This window comes from Peromyscus californicus, unplaced genomic scaffold (genome assembly GCF_007827085.1).
Source record: "Peromyscus californicus insignis strain IS unplaced genomic scaffold, ASM782708v3 Scaffold_19__1_contigs__length_69161282, whole genome shotgun sequence".
NCBI lineage: Eukaryota > Metazoa > Chordata > Mammalia > Rodentia > Cricetidae > Peromyscus > Peromyscus californicus.
Genome location: NW_026294491.1, coordinates 26795779 through 26822189, shown reverse-complemented (window position 1 = coordinate 26822189; position 26411 = coordinate 26795779). Strand labels below are relative to the sequence as shown.

Here is a 26411-nt window from a genome sequence, read left to right as displayed (position 1 = left end):
GGGGGGGGGGCCAGCTTCATTTCAGACTCTTTGCAGCTAACTCTTTGGAGCTAACACACCAGCAGCTCCCAGCTCTGACCTCCTGACCGCCCCACCGCCCGCTCCGCATGTCCGTCAGAATGTGCCGTGGCGCCCCTGAATTGGGCAGACCCCAGTGGCAGCAGTTTCATCTCCTCACCGTGCCTTTCCCGTGTGTTCTATTTTTTCATTTACGGGACACGTGAGCTACTCAGTCATCTAAGGCAGCCACGCTGTCATCTCTTCTCACGCTCACCCCGTCCCAGCTGACTGATGATCAGGTTCTAGAATGTCTGCCTTCCTCAGGCATTTCAGGTTCATCGGCTCCTCTCCATTGGCACTGCCGTCACCTCAGGGCACATCTTCAGCACGTACCAGAGCTGCTGCGACCTGCTCTGAAGGCGACTGCTTTTGCAGCTCGTCCTTCAACAGACAAATCCTCTGTAAATGCCCGATCGTGCCCCTGTCCCGGGTCTCCGTGGCGTCCACTGTCCTTAAGCCCTCAGGATCACAGAAACTAGGCAGGTAGCGTAGGTGAGCGCAGTGGGCCATGTGGGACAGCAGGGGAGGATGGGACAGTGGAGCTCAGCCTCAGCATTCTGAAAGACGTGGCACACCTCTCCGAGAGTCTCACGTTGCCCGCGGGTCTGTGTTCACCCAGCCAAGCCTAACCTGCCGAGCAGCTGTCTGCAGGGTCTCTGTGAGATTACCTCACAGAGGTGAGCACCTTGAAGTCCTAGCCTTGTAGAGACTGACACGGTACTAGCTGTGTTCTGTTGTTTGTTTTTAGGTCAGGACATCTCAGCGTAAAAGGAATGTGCTGTTCCTGATGAGTGACTCTGTGTTCTTGCTGGGTCACAGTGTGAGGCTCGGAGGCCCGGGGTCGGCAGTGGTCTAAGCCCACTCCAGGCCTGCCACGTGCCAGCTGTGGGGTTCTCACCTGGACGTTTAGCTGCTTTGAGTCTCAGTTTATTCCTCTGGGTGTGTGTGTGTGTGTGTGTGTGTGTGTGTATTTGTTTGAACTCAACATTTTTTGACCATAATATTTCAAGCAGGAAAGTGACTATATTTATAATGAAAATACCCAGCCATTTTTATCATTTTGTTTCAATGCCAAAGGAGGCTCACTGTTGGCCCCACCACCTGATACTGATAAAAACAAAATGCTTTTAAAGAGAAGAAATAACGCGTGTGACCCAAACACATGCAGACTCTGCTCCTGGAATTGACTACATGGGTGGCCACGTGGGGACTGCTCGGATTCTGACAGGAAATAAAGTAAGAGGTATAGGAAAACGATTGTAAAGGAAAGAAACTATCTAGAACTGTACTCAGAGTGGCAGCGCCCCTTCTTGCTAGGGCTAAGAGGAAGGTCAGGTTGTGCTGTTGTGCCTGTTACTCAAGTCTGGGTGACAGACCACTGTAAGCGCATGCTCTTCAGGAAGCCTCTGGCAACCATCACAGGCCACAACTCTGGAGGGTATTTAGTTGGTACTTTCACTTTGTCAATCCTCATGTGTGCATCATACATACACGTGTGTGTGTGTGTGTGTGTGTGTGTGTGTGTGTATGTGTGTGTGTGGTGTGTGGTGCGTGTGTGTGCACGTGTGTGCGTGTGTGTGTGTGTGTGTGTGTGTGTGTGTGTGTGTGTGTGCGCGCATGCATGCGTGCGTGCGTGTATGCATTTGTATGTGTCTTATGCACAGAGTCTTGGAGATCATTCCAAAAGGTAGGAAGAGAGATGATCATGCCTTACAGTTTACTACAAATGCATATTATCATACAAAAGCCATGTACCCTGAAACGTACAGAAGGTACAGGATGCTTTGGAGAATGCCATCGTCAGCTCAAGTGACCTGATTTTTGAATGGTGATCCTAACAGACTTTTCCAGTTCCAGTACGGTTTGGTAAATTTTTCAGCAGTGTCTTTTCATCTACATCCATCTCTCAGCCCTTTACGTAGTTCCTTCCCAAGCCTGTGCTACTTAATTACTGCCTGGCCTCTGCAGTGCTGGCTGGTCCTCAAGACTGAAATCAGATCCTTTGCATTGTGAGAGGAAGTCCCAGAAAAGCTGGGAGGGATTCACCCAGTGACAAAGAGGAGGTTCCAGCCCACAAATCAGGATTACAGTGGTCAACGACTGGTCTCAGACGCCTCCTGGAAGCCATCAGGAGTGACTTTGTCATTCTGGGTCAACAGTCCTTCAGCTGTTGGAGTGAGAACATATCAATCACATTCCTTGAAAAGAAGCCAGAGAAAAGTGCTTTGATGTTTATCTGGGGTTAGGCATGATCCCAGCGTTCAGATAGAAGTGATCTAACCAGAAACCTTCCCTCCCTTCCTGTGTACCCCCACCACAGACTGCAGGTTGCCGACCTTGGCACAGGGGTCAGAGGCCAGCAGGGCGTCAGGAACAGCCCTTCTTTGCTCAGGTTTTACTCAGTTTCACCAAACCCAGGTGAAGCTCATGGTCTTCCCCCAGTAGCCACTTGCAGAGGGCTAGCCCAGTGCCACTGCTTGCCCTGGTCATCAAAGCCACCTTCGATGTCTTTCACAATACACGGCGGAGCAAATCTGCACCCACCCCAGCACCCTGCACACCCTGACAATCATTTTTGGTTTTTCAGTGTGTTTGTTTGTTTGTTTTATGTGTATGTGTGTTTTGCCTGTTTGTGTGTCCATATACCATTTACAAGCCAGGTGCTGGCAGAGGCTAGAAGAAGAGTTTAGATCCCCCTGGAACTGGAGTTATAGACAGTTATGAGTCATCATGTGGGTACAGGAAATTCAGGTCTACTACAAGAGCAGCCAGTGCTCTTAACCACTGAGCCATCTCTCCGGTCCCCTCTGTTTTGTTTTGTTCTTTAAACCTGTGAGTTTGTAGGTACAAAATCCACCAATAAATAGATAAGGTTATCCATCTTAAGACTTGACTCAAGCTGGGCATGGTGGCTTCTGCCGTTAATCCCAGCAGAGGCAGGTGGATCTATGTAAGTTTGAGGCCAGCCTAGTCTACATACTGAGTTACAGGCCAGCCAGAACTCCAAGATGAAACCATGTCTCAAAATAACTAAATAAATAAAAGATTGACATATACTGATATCTTAGTAGAAGATTAGACAAAAAACTCTGAAAAGTGCCAGTAGCTGGTAATCCCAGCAGCTGTGAGTCAGAAGCAAGCAGACCTCTGTGAGTTCGAGGCCAGCCTGGTCTACAGAGCAAGTTTCAAGACAGCCAAAGATACACAGAGAAACTCTGTCTTGAAAAAAAGGAAAGAAAGAAAGAAGAAAAAAAGAAAGAGAAAAGTGCCAATAAACACATAAAAATCAAATTCTCCAAGCGGTGTCCTTCCCATCAATTGTAGCTGTGGCCTAAAGAAGAGGGGGTATGGACCAGGGATGGCGGTGAACTGGGGAGGCTGAGGCAAGAGCACCAAGAAACAGAGAAGGAACAGATCTCTTGGATGCCAGCATCCAGTGAAACAGATGATTAGAAGCTGAGGGGCCCAGGATTCCCCACGGCAGCTGAAGCCAGGAACTTTTAGCCACTGACTAGCTGAAAGGAGAATTGGCATCCAGGAAATACTGCTATCGCGGACTCACAATGGGGGTCTGGGCTCTGGTTATGCAGCATGTACAGAGCTCATCAGACATGCTTCTCTATCTGTGTATAATCCTTACGTTTTATGGGTTTGGTTTTTTAGTAAAGATGATGATGATAACTAAAAACTTATTTAGTGGTGTTAGGACAGATAGGACACTTATTTTGGTTTTGTCTATAACGCTCTGTGAGTTGGGAGCACAAAAGGAAGGGGGTGGTAAATATCTTGGTTTTCTTTACCAGAACACTTAATAGCATGAAGGAGAACAGCCATTAATTTATGTTTCATTACAACACATGAAGTCTATTAGTCGAATTTTGATTGCTTCTGGAACACTGAAGACTGATGGAGAAGCTTCGATCATCACTTAAGGGAATGAGCATCTCAAGCTTTGTGTATTTTTATCTTTTTTTTTTAAGCTTTAACATTTAAGGATGCTCCACTTAGTAATTTGTGTATGCAGCTGGCATGTTGGAGTGGGGGCTGCCTGTTTTACAGAATGCCTTTCTGTCCTTCCAGAGTAAACTCGTGGATGGGAACAGCTTGAAACCATCAAAGCAGACTGCGTATATAGAACAGGGCAGACACTTAGAAAAGTGGAGTGGAAAGCTAGCTTGTTTAAAGGCAAGAGCAAAGGTCTAGACTCTGACATTCTTGCATTACAGCAGTGTGTCTCGTGGTAGACAGACTTTCTCCATGCAGTAAATAATAGTGTATGTATAACCAGTAACAACCAAAAAGTGAAAAAGAGTATTGTATAGCTGATAGTGTGACATTAAAAAAGTCAAAGCTGAAGTGTTTAAGAAATGGGGCTCAGGGGCAGGAGAGATGGCTCAGTGGTTAAGATCACTGGCTGCTCTGGAAGAGGATCCAGGTTAGATTCCCAGCACCCACATGGCAGCTCACAACCAGCTGTTAACTCTAGTCCCAAGGAATCCGATGCCCTCTTCTGGCATCCACGGGCACTGCACACATGTTGTGTACAGACATACATACATACAGGCAAAACACCCATACATATAAAATGATCATTTTTAAAAAATATAAAGAGAGCCAGGCGGTGGTGGCGCACGCCTTTAATCCCAGCACTCGGGAGGCAGAGCCAGGCGGATCTCTGTGAGTTCGAGGCCAGCCTGGTCTCCAAAGCGAGTTCCAGGAAAGGCGCAAAGCTACACAGAGAAACCCTGTCTCGAAAAACCAAAAAAAAAAAAAAAAAAAATGTAAAGAGGGTTGAAATACAAAAACAGACAACTGCTGTCTTTACTGGCCACAAAATCCTCTTGGGGTTTTAAGGAGTTAAGCCTTGATCTCAACATTGTCACTTTATGGTTTGGGTATTATTTTAGTGTTAAGCCATCTTTCTGAAGTGATTTACTTTTGACCGACGTATTCTTTCCATTTTCCTCCTTTGTTCCTTTTCTACTTGCAGCTCCTCAGAGAAATTTTGAAATTGCTTTCAAGATGTTTGACTTGAATGGAGATGGAGAAGTGGACATGGAGGAGTTTGAGCAGGTGAGTTACGCTGACTTCCTTTTTTGGCATTCTTAGCCAGTGGGGAGTGAGCAGTAAGTGCAGCCCTAGTGAGAGCTGTGTCAGCCACAGTCTTCCCTAGGAAAGCTCACCTGCGTGTGGAGGCCGCCCTTGCTAGTCCTCAAAATGAGCAGATCCCCTGCCTCTTCTTACTTCATACCAACTGTGGCTATCACAAGTCATTCTGAAACACTTAGACGTCAGGAATTTGCAGATAGGGCTGGAGAGATGGCTCAGTGGTTAAGAGCACTGGATGTTCTTCTAGAGGACCTGGGTTCAGTCCCAGCACCCACACGGTGGCTCACCACTGTCTGTAACTCCGGTCCTTGGGAATCCCAAGGCCCTCTTCTGGCCTCCCTGGGTACCATCATCACACATGTGATACACCAGCATATATGCCGGCCAAACACCCATACAGTATAAAGTAATTTAAAACAGAAGATGTTTTGTACAGCCCATCTAGAGAGTGGATTGAGAAGTGTGGGGTGTTGAAACCTCCTGAGATACAATGTTGTGAGGATGACTGCCCTGCTTGTATGGGAGGTTCTGTACCCCACCCCCACCCCAAAAGAAATCCTTGTTTTCTGAAGACAAGTTCTCCAGGAGGCTTCCTAAGTCAGAATCCTGATTCTCCTCCTTGCTGCCGCTACTCAAATATGTGTGCCTCAGTCTCTTCATCTATGAAATGGGGATAATAGGACGTAGCTCCTAAGATGGCTGTGTTGTACAGTTGCAACCTCTCTTGTGTTTCACTGACATATTGAGTCTCAGGGCGGTGATATGATTCTGTCGTAGGTTCAGAGCATCATTCGCTCCCAAACCAGCATGGGCATGCGTCACAGAGACCGTCCCACCACTGGGAACACCCTCAAGTCTGGCTTATGTTCGGCCCCTCACAACCTACTTTTTTGGAGCTGATCTCAAAGGGAAACTCACCATCAAAAACTTCCTGGAGTTTCAGCGTAAACTTCAGCATGATGTTCTGAAGCTGGAGGTAGGTGTTGCCTGAACCGACCAGGTGATCCCCCGTGTGCACATAGAGCCTCAGAGTCAGGGGCCTGTACTCAAGGCTTTCTTACAGTCTCTCTCTCCAGCCATAGAAACTGACGGCTCTAAGCCTTAGGGCTGATCTGTGAGCCAGGAGCCGACGGGAAATGACATATTCTGCAGGAATTGTCATGGAGTAGTGTGGTTCTAGGACTAACACAAAAATGAAAACATTATAAATCTTAGCTGTCTTTGGATTCCCTATTGAAGGAGGAAGCAGTTTGAGGGTCATTGCAGTCCTACCTCAACATGTTTGCAAGTTTTGTGTTTATTGCATGGAAGACACCAGTATGTAGAGAGGAGAGGGGATAATAAATAACCCTTTCTGTGAAAGTTTGCAGAGGCAGTAACAGCTGGAAACACAGAATGTCAGAAGGAAGATCTCTGTGCTCAGAGGTACAGAAGCGTCTCGCTGTGTTTAAGATTTATAGCTCAGTTTTCCATTCAGAATGTAGCCAGTCTGCTGTTCAGGCCCCAAACACCCCACCAGAGAGTGTTGATGTTTTCACAGTGTGTTTTGACCAAGTGGGTTTGAGGCTTGGGGCTATTGATTCTATTCAGGGCATTCATTAAACATCTTCTCTATGTACTTTTGTCTAGCGATAAAAAAGTTCTGATTTTTAGAGATTCCTAAAAATTCCTTTGCAACCTCCCTTTTCCAACATAAGTCCTACTTCAATATTATTTGTAATTTCAGAACATTAACTAGAGTCATTAAAAGCACATGAAAACAAAGGTGCTGCTTCGCTTTAAACCCTGTCTGTTTCTTCTCTGCACTCTGATTTCCCCAGTTCTCTGATTTCCCGTCCCCACCTGACTCAGTTATGACAGTTTGGAAAATCGCAGGCTAATTCCAGTTATCTGAAAGAATGCTGTCTGATCCTCATGATCTGGGAGGAAAAAAATAGAAGGATGAATAAAATGTTAGATCAAGCTTTAAAATTTGCTATTGTTTTAGTTTTTAAGTGATCTAATGAATAGTCATTGTTGGCCATGATGCACATCTATAATCCTAGCACTTAGGAAACTGAGACAGGAGGATTACCATGAGTCTGAGGTCAATGTGGGCTACATAATGAGTCCCAGACCTGCTTGGGCTACATTGTGAGACCCTACCTCAAAAACAAAATAAAACACCAAGCTAGATTTATTAAGTAAGATGCACCTGTAATTCTAGCCCTCAGGAGGTAGAGACAGGAGGATCAGAAATTCAAGGCCATCTTCAGCTACATAGACAGTTGGAGGCCATCCCGATCTACACGGGACCCTGGAATAGGTTTACTGCAGTTGCCCGGGACTTCTTATGGAGGCCTGCAATAACTACACGCACTGCACCTGCGTTCAGGGTCCGCAGAGCTGTTCTAACCCGCTCTAACTCCCTCGCACTGCCAAAGCATACACAGACTGAGAAGGCATTAGAAGTAGCCGAGCAGCATTCGATTTCAGAGGCTCTTCCCCGCTACATGCAGAGGAACACGCCAGTCTAGTAAGTCACTGAGAAGATCCTAACAACTGAAGCGAAGCACTACATACTCAGCTCTCATTTAACCAGAAAGTTAATCATAATTCCTCAGTTTTTAAATTTTTCTATTATAGCTTTTTATTTTTATTTGTGGAGGTGAGGACCAGAGGACAGCATATGGGAGTTGATGGTTTTCTCTGAAAACACCATGTGTATCCTGGGTCTCTAACTTTGGTAATCAGGCTTGATGGCAATAGCCCTTACCCTCCGAGCTTTTTCTCCAGCCCCTAATAGTCTAGTTAGGTGCCATTTTGCTTTATTTGTTTGTTTGTTTGTCTATTTATTTGTCTACTTGTTTATTTATTTATCTGTCTATTTATTTATTTATTTGGCGGAGTCTCACCATATTAATCTGACTGTCCTGGATCTCTCTCTGTAGACCAGGCTGACATCAATCACAGAGATCCACCTGCCTCTGCCTCCCCAGTGCTGGGATTAAAGGTGTATGCACCACCATGCCCAGCAACATTTTGCTTTCTTTAGTCATACGTAGAGGACTGTCTTCCAAAAACAAAACTCAGGACTCTGGTTTCTGCCACTTACCTTACCACAGCAAACTTTCAGATAATGGAGTTTAAAATGGAACTTCTCAGAATGGAGAAAACCAGTCATTTAAGCCTTAGGACTCAACTTTGTGTAAATGCTCACATTAGCACCGCTGGAGCGTCCCTCATCCAAATGTTTGGCAACATTGGTGTTTTGGACTTTTCATTTACTTTTCTTTTTGGATTTTGGAATATTTGCATGTGTGTAATGAGATATCTTAAGGTGGAAGTTTACATTGAACTGTGTATTTTTATGTCTAAAATATGTATACTAGAGATACTACAACCATATTGAGTTTGTGTGTGCATATATATGTATATACATATATGCATCATGCTGTGCCTTCATGAAATTTGTATTCTAACTGGAATATTTCAGTCTATTCCTCATATAGAAGAAAGTAGTAGACCCCATCCAAAAATTTTTGTATAAGGCTATATGTTCTAGACTTTGCATACTATATCTAGATCGCTGGAATGCACACCAGACTGGTCTTTACAAACATCATAACATCTGGCAATGTAAACAGCTTAATTCCTCAGCTTTATAATTACAGTTTGACACAGAATACAGATCCATAAAAATGCAGTTACAGGAGAAAGCTCTGCATTGGCAGTACTTTAAGCAAACTTGAAAGAACAACACAGAGTCAACCCCGAGGGCACAGCAGGCGGCCACCTGACCTCAGTTTAGCTGAACACTCCTGGAAAACACGAGTGGGAGTCTAAAGAGACAGAGCACAGGACTCTGGACTTGAATCCTGGGGCTTAGAAGAACGTAAGACCCACTAATGTGTCAGTTAGCAGTGAGATGGAAACATTCAGAAAAGCAGGCAGCGGTGGCCACGCCTTTAACCCAGCACTCAGGAGGCAGAGACAGGCAGATCTCTGTGAGTTTGAGGCCAGCCTGGGCTACAGAGTGAGTTCCAGGACTGTTAGGGCAACACAGAGAAACCCTGTCTCAAAAAAAAAAACAGAACAAAAAAGAAAAAGAAAAAAAAACATACAGAAAAGATGAGAGATTTCATACATACATTCCTTTATAGAGCCATAATGGAAATCCTATCTCTGATACTTATCTCAAGCACTCTCTTGTCTTTGTTGTTGATTTAGGATTATTTGTAGGCTTTGGACCAGGAAATGCCAAGACAGTTTCTATTTTCTAGTTAGAAGGTCCTCACATGAGGGAGCCAATAGATGGTTTTTATTGGAAGGTGGGGATCCCAGATTAATATTGAGAAAGTGTTGTGTAAACAGTTATTTACCCTGAATCCGTTCTTTCCACATAATGACACGGCCTAGTGACAAAGGCCTCTGTTTCCCCAGCTCTCTTCAAGCTTTCCTCCACCAGTGCAGGGTCCTCCCAACTAGATATGTCTCCTTTGAGGAAATGTAATTAGCGGAAAGGCCATTGGCTCTAGCACCAGTGAGACCTCTGATACACTTCATTTCCATAACTTCCTGACTTGTGGTATGTGATGAATTCTGTATTCTCTCAGAGTCTGGCTACTCATTCATAAAATGCTTAAATGAGTCAGTGTTTTGTTGTGGCCTGAATCATGTCCCTCCAGAATTCATGAGCTGTAGCCTTTTTGTAGTTTGGATTTGAAATGTCCTCTGTAGGATAATGTTTTGGATGCAGGGTCCCAGCTTGTGACACTATTCTGAAGGCCATGGAGCCTTTGGAGACAGGGCCTGGCTGGTGGATGTAGGTTCCCAGGAGCAAGCCTTCAAAGGTTATCCCCACCTCTGGTTCTAGCCTGACTCTCTCCGCTTCCAGGCCTGGCCCGTGGGAACAGCCCTCACCTCAGGCTTCTGCCGACACTGGCTGAACTGTGCCCCACACTATGCCTCCCAACCATGAGGAGCTGAAACATACACCAAAAGCTTTTCTCCCTCAAGCTGGTTCTGTCAGGGTATTTAGTCGCCATGATGGAAAAGTAACACACAACCTTAACACCGGCGTCTCAGAATACATTTGTATTCAGAGTCAGGGCCGGAACAAGTAATTAAGTTCAAAGAAGGCCACTCGATGGTCCAGATCCATCCGACTTGTGCCTTTGTGGGGAAAGAAAATGTGGACACACCAAGAGACACCAGGACACACATGCACAAAGAGGAGACGCACTCTGGGCAGCCACCTGCAGACCAAGAGGAGTGCCGCAGAGGAGACAATGCCATTTAGACCTTCTAGAACTGTGAGAAAGTGGATTTCCGTTATTTAAGCCACCCAGTTAGAGAATTTTGTCAGGGCAGCCCTGCCACACCAGTGACGACAAGTCTTATGCTTTAGTGTCTCGGCCCTGGTGTCCACGGTTGTACTGTTTGGTTGTGTGCTCCGTTTGCCGGTGGCCTTAGACAGGTCCTAGGCGGTGCCACAAGTTATCCCAGCTGAAAGACCAAGAGGCTTTCCTTTGATTTTGAAATCATTTTCTGAGAAGACGTCTGGAAATGGCAGCAATTTTTGTGTTTATGAAACACTTTTAATTTCCCTTTTCAAAGTTTGGGTGATTTCTCCCTTCACTGAGCATGAAATAAAATCTCATCATCACACTAAGAGGCAAGTGGAAGTGATTAATAAATCTCAATACCTTTGATATGGGCTTCATAATTCCATTATTCTTTCTGTCTCTTACTAGTTTATTTCATGGCTTATCTCCTTTAAAACTTGAGATCAGGGAGATTTATAGTTCCACTTAGCTGGTCCTTTTCTGCCTTTTCCTCAGAACAGCAGTGTTGGAATTAAAGAAAGTTTAATCCATCACTCTTTGCTTTTCCAGAAGGGTGAGACAATGAGAAGTCTGTGAGCATGATACTAAGTGCCTGCTCTGGTCGAGGCACTGTGCATATATTAACTTGTTTTGAGACAGGTTCTCTTTGTGTATCCTTGGCTAGCCTGGAACTCCCAGAGATCAGCATGCTGCTGCCTGCTGAGTGCTGGGATTAAAACCATGCACCACCATGCCCAGCTGACCATTTTTAATTCTCACCAACTCCATCAGAGTTGGGAGCTACAACCATATCATAGGTATAGAAATTGAAACTCAAAGAGGTGAAAGTCACAGCTGTTTTGTGGTAGTGTCAGGATTCCAAGCCAAGTGCATTCAATGCTTACTTTCAGACTAAGCTATTTCTGCTTATGACTTGATTTTTATTTATTTTTTTCTCTTAGTCTATGCTAAGGTTTCTATGGGACTTAAAACAGTTTGGATTTTGGTGGCAGAAAAAGACCAAAGTTCTATTATTCTGCCTTCTCCATCAGTCCATTTTCCTGGCTCCTTGCTACCCGGTACCACTCTTAGGACTGAGAAGAAATACCCTGTTATCTACTGTTTATAAGCTATTACCTAAAATAGCTATTGTTAAGGTCCTGGAGAAGTCCCTCAAAAGACCACCATCCACATACGCAGTCAGCAAGAGCGTATTTATTCCAGCATGCTGGGGCCTACCGTCCCACGCAAAGGCAAAATGGCGAGAATCCTGAGAGGAGCCTTCAGGCTCCTTTTAAGCACAGCCAAGGGGAGGTCCTAGGGCAGTTAGGTCACTTTAGATGTGATTGACTCAAGCAAGTGGCCGTCATATTAGTACATTTTAATTGGCTAGGGCTAGTCAGGGGCTGGTTTAGGCTATAGCTTTTCCATTTTAGGGGAGTAGGCCTGGGCAAGTCCCAGGCCCTGTCCTTGAGCTGCCATGGAGGCTGGCTAGCCTAGTATGGCTGCAGGGACTGGCTCAGTGGCCCAGGCTTGGTACTTCTTATCTCCCTTGTCCCTGTTGTCAGGGGCATTAGTGATTAACTGCCCTTTGTTCGTGGCTCTCTCAGAAATTGCTTGTTCAGTCTCAGGAAACTGAAATTGAGGCCTGATCTCTGCGAGAAGACTGAGCAGCCTGTTATGGCGTCTACTCGGTCCTCTCAGCTTTATTATAGTCATGAGAAATGATAGCCGGTTAAACGCTATAATGTTTGAGTGCTCTTAAATTCCGATGACATTTGTTTCATTCTGCCCCCCTTTCTCTATTTGAGAACAACACCAATAGGCTGGAGAAATGGCTCAGTGGTTAAGAGCACTGGCTGCTCTTTCAGAGGACCTGGGCTCAGTTCCCAGCACCCACATAGCATCTCCTAACTGCCCATATCGTAGCTCTAGTTCCAGGGGATCTGATACCCTCTTCCAGCCTCTAAGGATACCAACCAAACGTGGTGCACTGATACACCAGCAAGCCAAACACCCATCACATAAAGTTTAATTTAAGAGAGAGAGAGAGAGAGAGAGAGAGAGAGAGAGAGAGAGAGAGAGAGAGAGAGAGAATGAGAGAGAGAGAGAGAGAGAGAATGAGAGAGAGAGAGAGAGAGAGAGAGAGAGAGAGAGAGAGAGAGAACAACAGCAGCAAAAACATGATTTTAAAGAAGTGATGTAAGAATACAAAGTCACTTTTTTAAAATTCTTTTTAGGTTAAAATTTCCATCTAAGGCTACCAGAAATTATAGTGAGTTGAGTTCCTTGGAGACAGGTGCCAAGTCTAATTCAAGTTAATATATTCATTGATTTCTTGAAGACTATATAGCAAGAAAGGTGTCAATCAAAATGAAAGGTAGAAAATTCTTTGAAAGATTATGGTTAATTTTAATTTGGGGGGAAGGTGGAGGAAAGGAGCTGTCATGTCAAAGAGAAGTAAAAACTAATTTATACAAGAATAAAGACTGTAACTAGAATCTGCAACAAAAAAACTGGGAAATAAGGGGGGGGGGGGCTCTGTATGGATATTGTGTAGCCAACCAGTCACACTGTGGTGCCTCAGGAAGCATGAGCCTCAGTTACCTGCAGATAAATTAGGTACAGGTCAAAGAACAATAACCGTCTTCTGTTTCTGGTCTTCAAAAATTATTGGCATTAACTAAACTTGTTCAATAAGGAAAAAAATGGACCATAAAAATATGCTAATTATCACAGCTATCAATAAAAACAGAGGGCGAGCAAAATGGCTGGGGGAGTAAAGATGCTTTTGATCCAAGTTCAACTCCCAGCACCATGTAAAGCTAGAAGGAGAGAACTGGCTCTACAGTGTTGTCCTCTGACCACATGGGCACTGTGGCAGACGGGCCTCCACACACCCGCCATATACACACATCATCCACACATAGACACAACATACACACACTCATAATAAATAAATTGTTAAAAGGGAGATTGGAAAAAATGAGAGTTAATCTGAATTTATTGTCGCTTTATATATATATATATTTACCCTCCTCCTGCCCTGAGAGATCTGCAGACTAAACTCAGGTTCTCAGGCTTGGTGGAAAGTGTGTGTACATACCCAGCTGTCTGCTGGCCTGTTGCTGTTGTTACCGTTTTCAGTGCTGGGACCTAACCCTAAGTTTGGCCTAAGCCATGCGAGTGCTCTGCCACTGTGCTATATCTTTTTTTTTTTCTTTTTGGTTTTTTTCAAGGCAGGGTTTCTCTGTGTAATAGCTCTGGCTGTCCTGGAACTCCCTCTGCAGACCAGGCTGGCCTTGAACTCACAGAGATCCACCTGCCTCTGCCTCCCAAATGCTGGGATTAAAGGTGTGCGCCACCACTGCCTGGCAAGAAGCATTTTTAAAATGCCAAAGTGCCTAAGGAGACCCTAGAATCAGTCATGTTTAAATCTATCAAAGCATACTTCTGTGTACTCATCTCTTGCTCTAATGATACCATTGCCTACAAGAGACAGACTTACACAAAGGCAGAGACCACAGCAGGAGGGCTTTCCACCGGGTGCTTCCTGGAACTAGAATGTTCTGAGTAGTCCTCCCTTGGTAGCCCTCTTTGGTAGTCCCCTCCCTTGGTAGTCCTCCCTTGGTAGTCCTCCCTTGGTAGACCTCCCTTGGTAGTCCTCCCTTGGTAGTCCTCCCTTGGTAGTCCTCTTTGGTAGTCCTCCCTTGGTAGTCCTCCCTTGGTAGTCCTCGCTTGGTAGTCCTCCCTTGGTAGTCCTCTTTGGTAGTTCTCCCTTGGTAGTCCTCCCTTGGTAGACCTCCCTTGGTAGTCCTCCCTTGGTAGACCTCCCTTGGTAGTCCTCTTTGGTAGTCCTCGCTTGGTAGTCCTCCCTTGATAGAGTCCTCCCTTTGTAGTCCTCCCTTGGTAGTCCTCCCTTGGTAGTCCTCTTTAGTAGTCCTCACTTGGTAGTCCTCTGTTGATAGTCCTCCCTTGGTAGTCCTCTTTAGTAGTCCTCCATTGATAGTCCTCCATTGATAGTCCTCCCTTGGTAGTCCTCTTTAGTAGTCCTCACTTGGTAGTCCTCCATTGATAGTCCTCTTTGGTAGTTCTCACTTGATAGAGTCCTCCCTTGGTAGTCCTCCATTGATAGTCCTCACTTGGTAGTCCTCACAATCTAGATGTGTGTTGCTTTTTGTTTTTTGTCCATGTGTTTTCTGGAAGAAATGACTCCAGATGTGAAATCTATGATTTCTTTTTTATTTGTTTTTACTTTGGCATTTGAAGACAGGATTTCTCAGTGTAGCCCTGATTGGCCTGATACACATTATGTAGACCAAGGTGGCCTCAAACCTGTGCCGATTCTCCTAGCTCTGCCTTCCAAGTACTGGTCTATAAACATGTACCGCCAGGCCTGCACCATGGCACCAGGTCCAGAGTTGACACTTCTTTTAATGTTTTATTTGTTTAATGTGCATTGGTGTTTTACTTGCATGTATGTCTGTGGGAGACCAGCAGATCCCCTGGAACTGGAGTTACAGACAGTTGTGGGCCACAATGTGGATGCTGGGAATTGAACTCAGGACCTCTAGAAGAGCAGCCAGTGCTCCTAACCTCTGACCCATCTCTCCAGCCCCCCAGAGTTGGCTCTTAATTACATGCAAGAAAACAAAATGGAGTTTTCACTGGGATTGCTTTCTCTTTTACTCTTTTGCTTCTGCAAAGCAAAATGTAGTTAATAATAAATTTATAGTTTCTTATTCCATCCTTGGTTTTAACTTGAATTATTCAATAAAGGGTACTTTACTCCTTTTAGTATTTATAACTTTAACAAGCAAAGTATATATTTAAAGGTTTGGGGTTTTTTGTTTTGTTTTGTTTTGTTTTAAGAAAAAAAAAAAAGACCTATTAAGATAATAATAGTAGTAGTCTCCTTTCTTGTAAAATGCAACTTTTGTATTTAGTTATAAAACTAAAGGCATTTTACTAATTATTTTTTCCTTTGGAAAAAGCACTTACTCAACACGAACTGCTTTATTCTTATCAAAGTGTTGAGAGAAGACCAGAGCAAGCATTTCCTGAAGAGTAAAAAAGGGGCCTGTGTCGCTTTCAGCAGAAAATGAGATGTTAACAAATCATTGCAGATTGTAGGGCAGGGGCTGGAGAGGTGACCTGGAGATAGAGCACTGGCTGCTCTTGCAAGAATCTGGGTTCAATTTGCAGTACCCACAAGTGGCTCTGGGGGATCCGATGCCCTCTTCTGGCTTCCATGGATAACAGGCACACTCATGGTGCACAGACATAATGCAGGCGAAACACCCATACACATAATATTAAAATGCAAAAGCAAAGTGTAGGGAAATAGAAAATCAAAATTCCACTATGTCTTCGCCCTAGGAAACTCTTCTTAAACAATATGATTATTCCAAACTACATACATACATACATACATATATACATATATGTGAATGCATATTTACATATATGCACATGTATGTGCTCACATATATGTGTCTTGCTTAATTTTTTTCTCTTTTAAGCTCTTTATTTTGCTGTCTCATTCCTTAAATCTAGAGTATTATCCACAAAAAAGTCAGCAAATTGCATCAGTAGCCTGATCCATGCATATTAGCAATTGACTACAGAGATGGAAGATTTTTGTTATTGTTGTTTTGGATTTTTTTGTTTGTTTGTTTGGTTGGTTGGTTTCTGATTTTTGATACACAGGGTCTTACTATGTAGCTTTAGCCATCCTGGAACTCATAAAGACCCACCTACCTCTGGCTCCCCACTGCTGAAATTAAAGGTGTGCGCCACTACACCCAGCTCTAGGACCCAGGGAAAGAAGTGATCACTGCTTTGAAAAATAGATCATCCCAGGGCAGTGGTGGCACACGCCTTTAATCCTAGCACTCAGGAGGCAATGGCTGGAAGGGAAAGAGCTCAGGTGCATCCCTCAGCTATGTACTGAATTTGAGGCCAGCCTGGGCTACAAGAGACTGTCTCAAAAAAAAGTTAAAGATAGATAATAGAATAATAATTTTCCCTGATGGTTTTTATTTATTTGGGGGTTTTTTTTTAGGGGTAGGAGCATCTCAGGGTAGCAGAGTCTCTTTGTTGTCCAGGCCAACGTAAACTTCTAGGCTCAGTCATCTTCCTGCCCTGGTCTTCTGAGAAGGGAGAGCTACAGGCATGTGCTACCATGCCTGGCAGTAGACACGGTTCTTAAAAGGCCTTAGCCCTTCTCAGTCAGATTAATCATTTAAATACCAAGAACTCTTAAAGGCCTGTCTTCCGCTGATTTTCAGGTAACTTTGCAATTCCGAAGTCAATGGTATGGCAGTGATACCTTTAGAATATTTGGCAGTTTCCAGGATTTTTCTGTCATCCGGTATCCTTAATGTTACATTCTAAATTCATTTTAAACCGGCCACATGAAAAAAAAAGTCGAACTCATGAATAAATCATGAAGATTTGATCTTCCTCCTGGGAAACTTCTCTTGACTGTCACTCAGAGTCTCTGCAGCCCTTTTTCAGTAGAACACAAGTCCTTCTCAACTTAGGAGCTCGGTGCGAGTGTTTTCAAAATTTATAGGTCATCCATTTTGGAACTCGGGGGCAGGGATAGTTAGGGTTTTGCTTCCAGTTACAACTGAATTTTCACACAATAGAGTTGAAATGCACACAGAAAATGGAGAGCAGTCTGGGGAAGGATGAGTACAGATTCACGGTTCACTGTTAAACCTCTGCATGCTCCTAGATGGAGTGGTCCGTGGCCGTCAGTCTGTAGCACTGCCCTGCCTATTAACAGCAGACCGATGTAAACTGCGTGATGAACGTACCAGCCAGCATCCCTTGGCCCTTTACCTTGAGCGAGGCCCTGTTGTAAGTGTTTCTGTTCCTTGTCTCATTTGATCTCCACAGTGCTGTGAGGTTGATAGTGTAATTCCCCACATTTAAGAAGTGTAGAGGGGTTGGGGATTTAGCTCAGTGGTAGAGTGCTTGCCTAGCAAGCGCAAGGCCCTGGGTTCGGTCCTCAGCTCTGGAAAAAAAAAAAAAAAAGAAGTGTGGAAACCGCCAAAGGTGTTCACCACAACACCCAGCTCACTTGCTAACCTATTGCTAGACACATCTGCCCATGCCAGGCCATGGGGGTGCACACCTTTAATTCCAGCACTCGAGAGGCAGAGACAGGCGGATCTCTGATTGTGGCCAGCCTGGTCTACAGAGCGAGATCCAGGACAGGCAGAGATACACAGAGAAAACCCTGTCTAGTGGGGAGGGAGGAAGAAGTATGGAAACTGAGGAACAAAGAGGTTAAATAATTTGCCCCAAATTCACACACACTGATTCCCGACAGTCCAGATCTTCCAACTTGGACTAGCCTGTCAGGATCTGCACTCAGTGTTGATAATAAAAAAGCAAGTAAAACATTGCTCTAAGCTTCCAAGGGTAAAATGAATGAACCAGCATTTTGTTTATTTTGCTGCAGCCCTGGTTAGTCTAAATTTGATAATTCTCCTAGCCTCAGCTCCCACATGCTGAGGTTATCTGTCAGCATGCACCACCACACCCAGCTCCAGACACGTTTCTCACAGTGTCCCTCCCATGTATTCCCTAGTGGCGGAGATAAGTGTCTGGTACAAGTATGAACCGGGATGTGTAAATCCGTCTGTGAGGTCAGAGGACAGGAGTCTGCTCAGGGGCATTTTATGTGTCACCCTTGACTCTGAGATGCATTCTGTCTGAAGAACACACTGGTCTGTTGTCATTTGTTCTTTTTCCTGGCGTGGAAAGGAGCAGAAGCGGCAGGCAATGCGAGTAACTCTGGGACTGCAGCCAGGAAAGAGTGACGAGAGAATGACCTTTGTGCCCGGGTTTGTCCCAGACCAGACTTGAATCGATGACTCTCCTGGGTGTTCTCCTGTACCCTCAAAGCTGGTTCTGCCAAAATACAAGAGGGGTGTGCAGACAGACAGACAGACAGAGAGAGAGAGAGCAAAATTAGTGGACAAGATCACTGAAGAGAAACCTGTAGGTTCCCCAAGATCTAGCTGGACCTAGAGACAGACTAAATTTGGACTCCTGCTCAGCCTTCACTGGGAAGCTTGCTAGGCATGGTGACAGGGTCCTGGAATACCAGCAGACAGGAGGTGAAGGCAGGCTGGCCAGCATGAGCTAGCTGTACGTCCTTTCTAAAGTAAAACAAAATAGCAAAGCATGAGCAAGCTTAAAGTTATCTGAGTTTGTTTCTCTCTCTCTCTCTCTGATACACCACACACATACACACACACACACACACACACACACACACACACAGAGCAGTCTTTAGCTGCAGATGCCTTTCAGAAGTAATGTCTTTAGATTTCAAGAGGAAACGCTTAAGAAAAATGGCAGTCTTTAACCTCTAGTATGTTGGAGTCTCTGGAGTCTAGACAGTGTCTTAGGAGCCAGAGCCAGCCTTGCAGTAACTCATGAATAAATAATACATTACGCACACCCTGTTGATTTGATGTTCTGAGCAAATGCCACGTTAGAGGGTCGTATCATCTCCTGAGTTCAGCTAATGGCATAGAAACGGATGTCCCTCAAGTCTCTCATTTCTCATTACTTTTCTTACGAATGTCTTCTCTGCCTCCACACCGACGCTCTCCTGTCTGCTTTCTGCCAGTCTGCCCCACAGGGGCATGAATGTCTTTTTTTTATTAAAGCTTAGGCTAATGAAATATAAACTACTGCAGTCATTTCTTAGAGAGAAAGAAAGACTTGTGGAAGTAGAGGAAGCAAAGGTGCATCCTGAGGAACTGGAGCAGCTGCAGAGATGGGAGGAAGTGAAGATGGACGTCCTAGAGAAGACAGCAGCGGACCACGATGTGCTCTGTGTGCCGAGTGGGGGCGTGGGCACCTCATCAGTGATGTGTGTGGTTCAGGAACACGCTAAGGTCTGAGCCTCTAGAAAGATCTACTGGTACTGTGTAGATTAGCAAAGAGGGAAAAGCCTATTAAATGGTTATAGTGTTTATCCAAGGAGAAATAAATAAGGTAATCTTAGGAAAAAGAGAGGAGAAAGAAAGGGGTTAGTTTGAGAAATCCTAAGTGAAAGGTATTTCTGGATCGGCATCTAGAAGAGGAGAAAAGAGGAAAGGGGCCACCTGGGTTCTTAGGAAAGTGCTGCGTTAGTTCTGTTTGGACATCATCAGGTTGATGGGCTTTTAGGGTGGGCATGAAACAGGATCTCACTAAACAGGCCAAGCTGGCCTCCAGCTCATGATAGCCTCTTGAGGGCTGAGGTTATAGGTCTGTGCCAGCATGCTGGGCTCAGGCTGAAGTACCGATGGACACCTCAGGAAGTTTGTCAGGAAGTGGTTGGGTACATGGGCTTGGCATTCAGAGTAATGATACGGTGGGAGATGTAGAGGATCCCCAGTGTATGGCTTCTGTGGGTCTAGGAGCCCAATGAAGGATGGTAGATTTCCCTAAAGAACAAAAAGAAGCCAGGGACAGAATTGCTGTTGTGCAGAATGAGGAAGAGGAGCCTGAGGAAGAGGAGCCTGGGAAGAATGGGCCTCCAGGAGAGCACCCTTGTGTCCACGGGAGAGGTACAGTGCAGGAGTGAAGGTACTAGACACCTGACCGAGTGGACAGGCAGCTGGAGAGAGGCCACGATGGGAAATGTGTTCCGCGTCGTTGCTTCGAGCAGCTTTCCTTGGCCTCTCTGTTCATCCATTCATCCACTCATTTGTGTGTGTGGAGGGGCGGGTTGTTAATCAATGGCTTTTACAAGTTCACATATGCACACTTTCCAGGCTGACCACTCTCACCTCCCACCTCCCAACCACCCCGTCCACCCTCCCACAAATCTTTCTTGACCATTCACGTTTCCTGACGTTGTTTTGTGACCCACCAAGATTAACCAGGGGCCATCTGTGTGACCATGGGTTTGGAGCTTGGTGAACTCAGCACAGGACCCACAACTAAAAACAGGGATTTTTTTCCTCTCCCAGAACCTAGCAATAGCCTAGAGGTAAAGGGTAGTGTAGCTCGAGTTTTCCTGCCTGGCCCACAGTCAGGACGAATCTCTCACCCACTAGTCCCACAGCTGCTCAAACCTGACCAAGTAAACACAGAGACTTATATTGCTTACAAACTGTATGACCGTGGCAGGCTTCTTGCTAACTGTTCTTACAGCTTAAATTAATCCATTTCTATTAATCTATACCTTGCCACATGGCTCGTGGCTTACCAGTATCTTTACATGCTGTTTCTCATCATGGCGGCTGGCAGTGTCTCCCCGACTCAGCCTTCCACTTCCCAGCTCTATTCTCCTCCTTGTCCCGCCTATACTTCCTGCCTGGCCACTGACCAATCAGTGATTTATTTATTGACCAATCAGCAATACATTTGACATACAGACCATCCCACAGCAGGGTAGGGTCCCATGAATATTTGTGGGGGTTGCTGTAGTTTATCTTATCTTGTGTATGGGTGTTTGCCCTGCGTATATGTCTATGTATAACATACATGTCTAGTGCCTTTGAAGGCCAAAAGAAGATGTTAGATCCCCTAGATCTGGAGTTACAGACATTTCCAAGCTACGCTGTGGGTGCTGAGAATTGAACACAGATCTTCGGGAAGAACAGCCAGTGCTCTTAACCACTAAGCCAACTCAGTAGCCCCAGTATTAGTGTTTTTCGAGACAAAATATCACTATGTAGCCCAAGGTTGTCTTACATTTGTGGTAGTGCAAGAGGCTAAGACAGGTACATGCCACCTATTTAAATCTGGTCTTCCCCCAATCCTTGTCCACTGATTCATGAGGCAATGGGTTATTTAACTTGTTCACTTTTCAATCCCTTAGTTCATGGTTAGCACAGAATAGGCACATGATAAGTATTTCACTATAAATGTAATAACCCATTAGAATAACTGATATACTATAATAATGTTTGTATTTTTTAATGGGTTTAAATTTTAATTTTCCTTTTGTGACCTTGGAAGCTGTGCTGGCTAGTTTTATATCAACTTGACACAGACTAGACTCATTTGGGAAGAGGAAACATTACTTGAGAAAAAAATGTCCCCACCAGATTGACCTGTGGTGCATTCTCTTGATTAGTGACTGATGAGGAAGAGCCCAGCTCATTGTGGGTGGTGCCAGCCCTGGGCTGGTGGTCCTGGGAGCTATTCAAAAGCAGGCTGAGCAAGCCAGTAAGCAACTCCCCTCCATGGCCTCTGCACCAGCGCCTGCCTCCAGGTTCCTGCCCTGATTTCGCCAGACGGATTCTGATATCAAACTGTAAACTATAATAACCCTTTCCTCCCCAAAGTGCTTTTAGTCATGGTGTTTTATCCCTGACTAAGACAGGAGCCTAGTCTGTTGTACAGAATGGAGGTAAGGCTGGCCCTCAGGCAGGTATGCAGCCTCCATTCTGCCCATTTCTTCACCCTCACGTGGCCACTGACTTGTCATCCCGCTGCTGACTGCTCTCTGCTCCTCAGAATGCCCTGCCACAGCCCACCAGTGTCTCCTTTGAACAATCTCTCATTGTTCAAAGAGGAAATGAGGGGGAAAGCAGTGACCTGGACTTCCTGTCCGTTCTTAGTCTGTGCAGCTTTGCAGCCTTCAAGATTTGGAAGATGACCAGAAAACCGCTCACTTTACAGCCGTTATATTGATCCAGATTTTCATGTCCTAGACCAGTGGTGCAGCCCCTGGGGGGCATCCAGGGACCCTTTGACAGGGGTCATATATCAGATCCTTACATTACGATTCATAACAGTAGCAAAATTGCAGTTAAGAAGTGGCAACAAAAATAATTTTATGAGAGGCAGACAGATCTCTGTGAGTTCAAGGCTAGCTTGTGCTACAGAGTGAGTTCTAGGGAAGGCGCAAAGCTACACAGAGAAACCCTGTCTCAAAAAAAACAAAAAGTTATGGTTGGAGGTCAGCACAACATGAAGAACTGTATTGAAGGGTCGCAGCGTTGGAAAGGTTGAGAACCACTGCTGCTCTAGATGATTTCTAACCTTTTTTATTACTCCAGAATTCTATGGTTCTGGGTAAAAATGGAGCCTTTGGCATGGGATATAGAGTCAAAAATCATTTTTGTTTGTTTGTTTTGCTATTTGTTTTTTGGTTTTGGGGACAGGGTTTCTCTGTGTAGCCCTGCCTGTCCTGGATCTCGCTCTGTAGACCAGGCTGGCCTCGAACTCAGAGATCCACCTGCTCTGCCTCCTGAGTGCTGGGATTAAAGGTGTGTACCACCACTGCACAGCTTAGAGCCAAAATCTTGAGCCTCTTTTTTCTTTCTTTTAATTTCTCCAGTTTGTGAAGGCTCTTATAGCTCTTCACACTTGCTACAGTTGGAAACAAAACACAACATAATAGGATGTCAGTAATTTCCAGTATATTCAAATAATATAAATATAATAAATAAGTAAATGAGGTATATTGAATTCATTGCTCTGGAAGATACCAGTGAACTATTTTGATACTATTTTCAAGTTTCCATGCAGATATCTCGCGATGAATGATATTGGAAATTAAGTGTGCGAGCCCCTGTAGTCTAGCTGCTCGGGAGGTTGAGTCAGAATGGTGAGCTCAGGAGTTCACCAAGGCAGCCTGAGCAGCACAGTGAGACCCTATCTCTAAAATGAAGAAAGAGGAGCTGGAAAGATAGCGCTCTGATTAAAAGCAATGGCTGCTCTTCCAGAAGACCCAGGTTCAATTCCCAGCACCCACATGGTAGCTCACAACCGTCTGTAACTCCAGTGTCAGGGGTTTTGACACCCTTTCTGGGCTCCATGAGTATGCACCTGATGCACAGACATACATGCAGACACAACACCCATATATATAATTTTTAATAAAATAAATACAATAATAGTCTTCTTAAATAGAAGATTAGGATGGCCACTTCCTCTTTACTGGACATTGTATAGAATTATCAATATGAAATTGCTGTTATCATTGATCAGGATATTAATAGATCCTGTTCTACCTTCAGTGCAGAAGTTAAAATTGTTTGAATGGATTTTCTGTGCATTCTATAACTAACTAATCTTCAACCATTGGCAAAGAGAAGGCTGAGAATATCACTCAGTGGTAGAGCACTTGCCTAGCGTGTATGAGAATTCCCGTCACCAAGGGAAAAAAAAGACAAAGAGCAATTCTTGAAGTGTCCCACTTGTATATTAAAATACTGTTACCATCTGGGAGGTGACAGTGATTTTGTGGTCTCATTTTCTCTCACATTCTCAATGCTATTGAGGGTGAATTAGTCGGTAAGGGCAGGGAAGGTGGACCAGTCAGTAAAGTGCCCGCTTTATAAGCCTGAGGACCTCAGTTTGACCCCCGAATCCAAGGAAGGAAGTCAGGCATTGTGAGCACATGCTTGTAATCCCAGCGCTTGGGGGAGTGGGGGAGGCAGACCCTTGGAGCATGCTGGCTGGCCAGCCTAGTCTACTTGGCAAGCCCCAGGCCAATAAGAGACCATGTCTCCAAAAGCAAGGTAGATGGTGCCTCCTAAGGAAAGGCACCCAAGCTTGTCCCCTGGATGCCATATACATAGACGTACATGTATACCTGCACACACACACACACACACACACACACACACACACACACACACACACGCACACGCACACGCGCACACACACACTTAATTTAACAGCTGTTACTGTCTAAGGCAGTGTCCGCGATGCCGGGACTCCGGCCCTGCCTCTGGTATCCTCACTAGTAGACGTTCCTGCTTAGACTCATTTCCCCCACAGGAAATGAAATGGCTTCTACCACCTCACCTCCAAAGGCAAAGCGCTGCAGCTCCGTATTAGTTAACCATTATCGTATGAGAAATTACCCTAATTAATCCGCAGTCGGTGACTTGTAGCATATATCAGCTAGAAAATTAATGAGGTATATTGAGTTCATTGTGCTGGAAGATAGGAATCGATTGTTTGGCCAGCCTAAAACAGCAGATATATCACAGAGTTTCCAAGGGACAGGAACCCAGGGGCAGTCTAGCCGAGAGCTTGACTGAGCCGCAGGCTCCTCCTGCAAGCTCGCCCACACAACTGCAGGCAGAAGGCTTCGGTTCCTCCCCCACCACCCCACTCCGTGAACCTCTTCGTAGATTCTCAGGATATGGCAATGGCCTCTCCCTGGGCTCAGACTGATCCTGGTCCGCTGCTGGCATGGCCTACACAAGCCTCTAAGTGTTAGGAGAAGGGGAACGCCGGAGGCCATCTTTCTGACTTTGACCACCTTCCCCAGAGTACAAGGTTGGCTTTAGGAAGCCGGAGCCCAGACCAGTCAGTTCCAGTGGCATGCTGCTTCCAGTGCTCCTGTCTCACGCACCGGGCCCCACCCCTCCTTCTCCCTGGGGTTTCTCTTCCCAGTGGTGATTTTATTTTAGATGGTTCATGGCCTCTCTGTGGTAGCTGGCACTGCTCCAACTCCCCGGAGTCCTCCCCACGTCTCATTAACTTTGAATCTAGTGAACAGGGAAGTGTGTTCCTTCACTCCTAGAAGACAGATGCTACTCTATAGGAGTTAAGCACTGTCCATCACTCGCTTCTCTCTGTATCCTGAAAAGCCCAGTCTCCTGTGCTTATGATCCAGGCTGCCCACGTGCTTATACTTCAGGCACAGCCCCTTCCTTCTCCAAAAACAAGGTCTCCCTCAGCAGCTTCTGCATCCACAAGGAAACTGTCTCGAAACCTCAGTACTGAGTCTCCCCCACGGCTCCTAGGAGTAGAGCCTTAGATTAGGCAAGCCCCTGTTATGCTACACACCATGATTTGTGGCTGCCGTTTACAGCACACGTTCTGGGCATTGCAAACAAATGCCATTGCACAGTCAAAGCAGTATGTAGTATGCAAATGTTTTCATGCTTGTAATTTGTTTCCTCAATTCGAGGAATATATCAAGATGACTTTGCAATTGTAGGACTTTTTTTCTGCAATATTTTGTAGCCAGTTAGGGAAATTCCTACTGTGACACCTTGGTAATGCATTTAAAACCCAATAGATCCCTTTTTAACTCTGTGTTTGAGGAATTATACTCTCATAAAATGTGGAATATGATGAAAAAAGTTACAAAAACATTCGTGTATCATTTAGTGACAGCCCCAGATGTCTGAATTATTTTATTCCTTTGGCCTAGTGAATATCAATTTTTAAGTTACACGTTACCTACTTGGTTATACACTTGTGTAAGTTCCGGTTATTCATCTAATGGAAACCTTCCCCCTCCAGGATACTAGCCCGAGAAACGGGAACAAAGTGTGTTGCCCATCAGGCACTCCTGTTGGCATATCCTGATGTAGACTTTTTCATGGGTGCCTAGCATCAAGGCCAGATTTTAAAATTTGAGTCTGGAGTAATACTGCGGCTTTTCTTGTCAGTCACTAATCTCATCTACTTACTTCAAAGAGCTCCTGCGCACAGCTTCTTTCTTTCTCTTTCCTACCAGCAAAGGTAGTGAAATCTCTCCTAGATTATCTCCAAGTTTGTCTTAGCGAATCCTGGAACATAGACGTGGATCTGAATTCAGCGCTGTAGTTCACTTTTAATAAATAGCTTTACACTCTGACAGTTAGGATGCCTGAGGGAGCAATATCTTCGATTTGATTCACTTCTGTGTGTAACCACAGGTGCGATGTGAGTGTGGTTTTTGCATTCAGTTTCTGCCAGAGAAATTATAAGCCATGGAACTGTTTGGTGAGTTAAGTCCCTTTATCTGAACATGCAGTCGTTAACTGGCCAGAGCTAACCAGATTTTACATATGCACCGTGCCCAGGAGCTCACTCTACATAGTGAAACCTAAGTTCACTCTGGAATAAGGGGACTAGCCTTCCGGTCCTTGCTAAACCAGACTTTAGAGGCCATCCAAAAAGACTCACCTTCCACCCCTGGCTTTTCAGTGGTCTCCAGGTCTGTCTGATAGAGGACTC

At 45.1% G+C, this 26411-nt stretch overlaps 1 protein-coding gene and 1 pseudogene across 1 annotated transcript in view; one reads left to right on the top strand and one right to left on the bottom strand.

Moving 5' to 3' along the window:
* Window positions 1–26411, top strand: part of Micu1 (mitochondrial calcium uptake 1) — a 165913-nt gene that overhangs the window by 89373 nt on the left and 50129 nt on the right. Inside the window, 3 exon segments of the mRNA XM_052744930.1 lie at window positions 5051–5133; window positions 5947–6042; window positions 6044–6145. Coding sequence (XP_052600890.1) covers window positions 5051–5133; window positions 5947–6042; window positions 6044–6145 — 281 coding nt within the window.
* Window positions 2213–5020, bottom strand: LOC128114168 (3-keto-steroid reductase/17-beta-hydroxysteroid dehydrogenase 7-like; annotated as a pseudogene).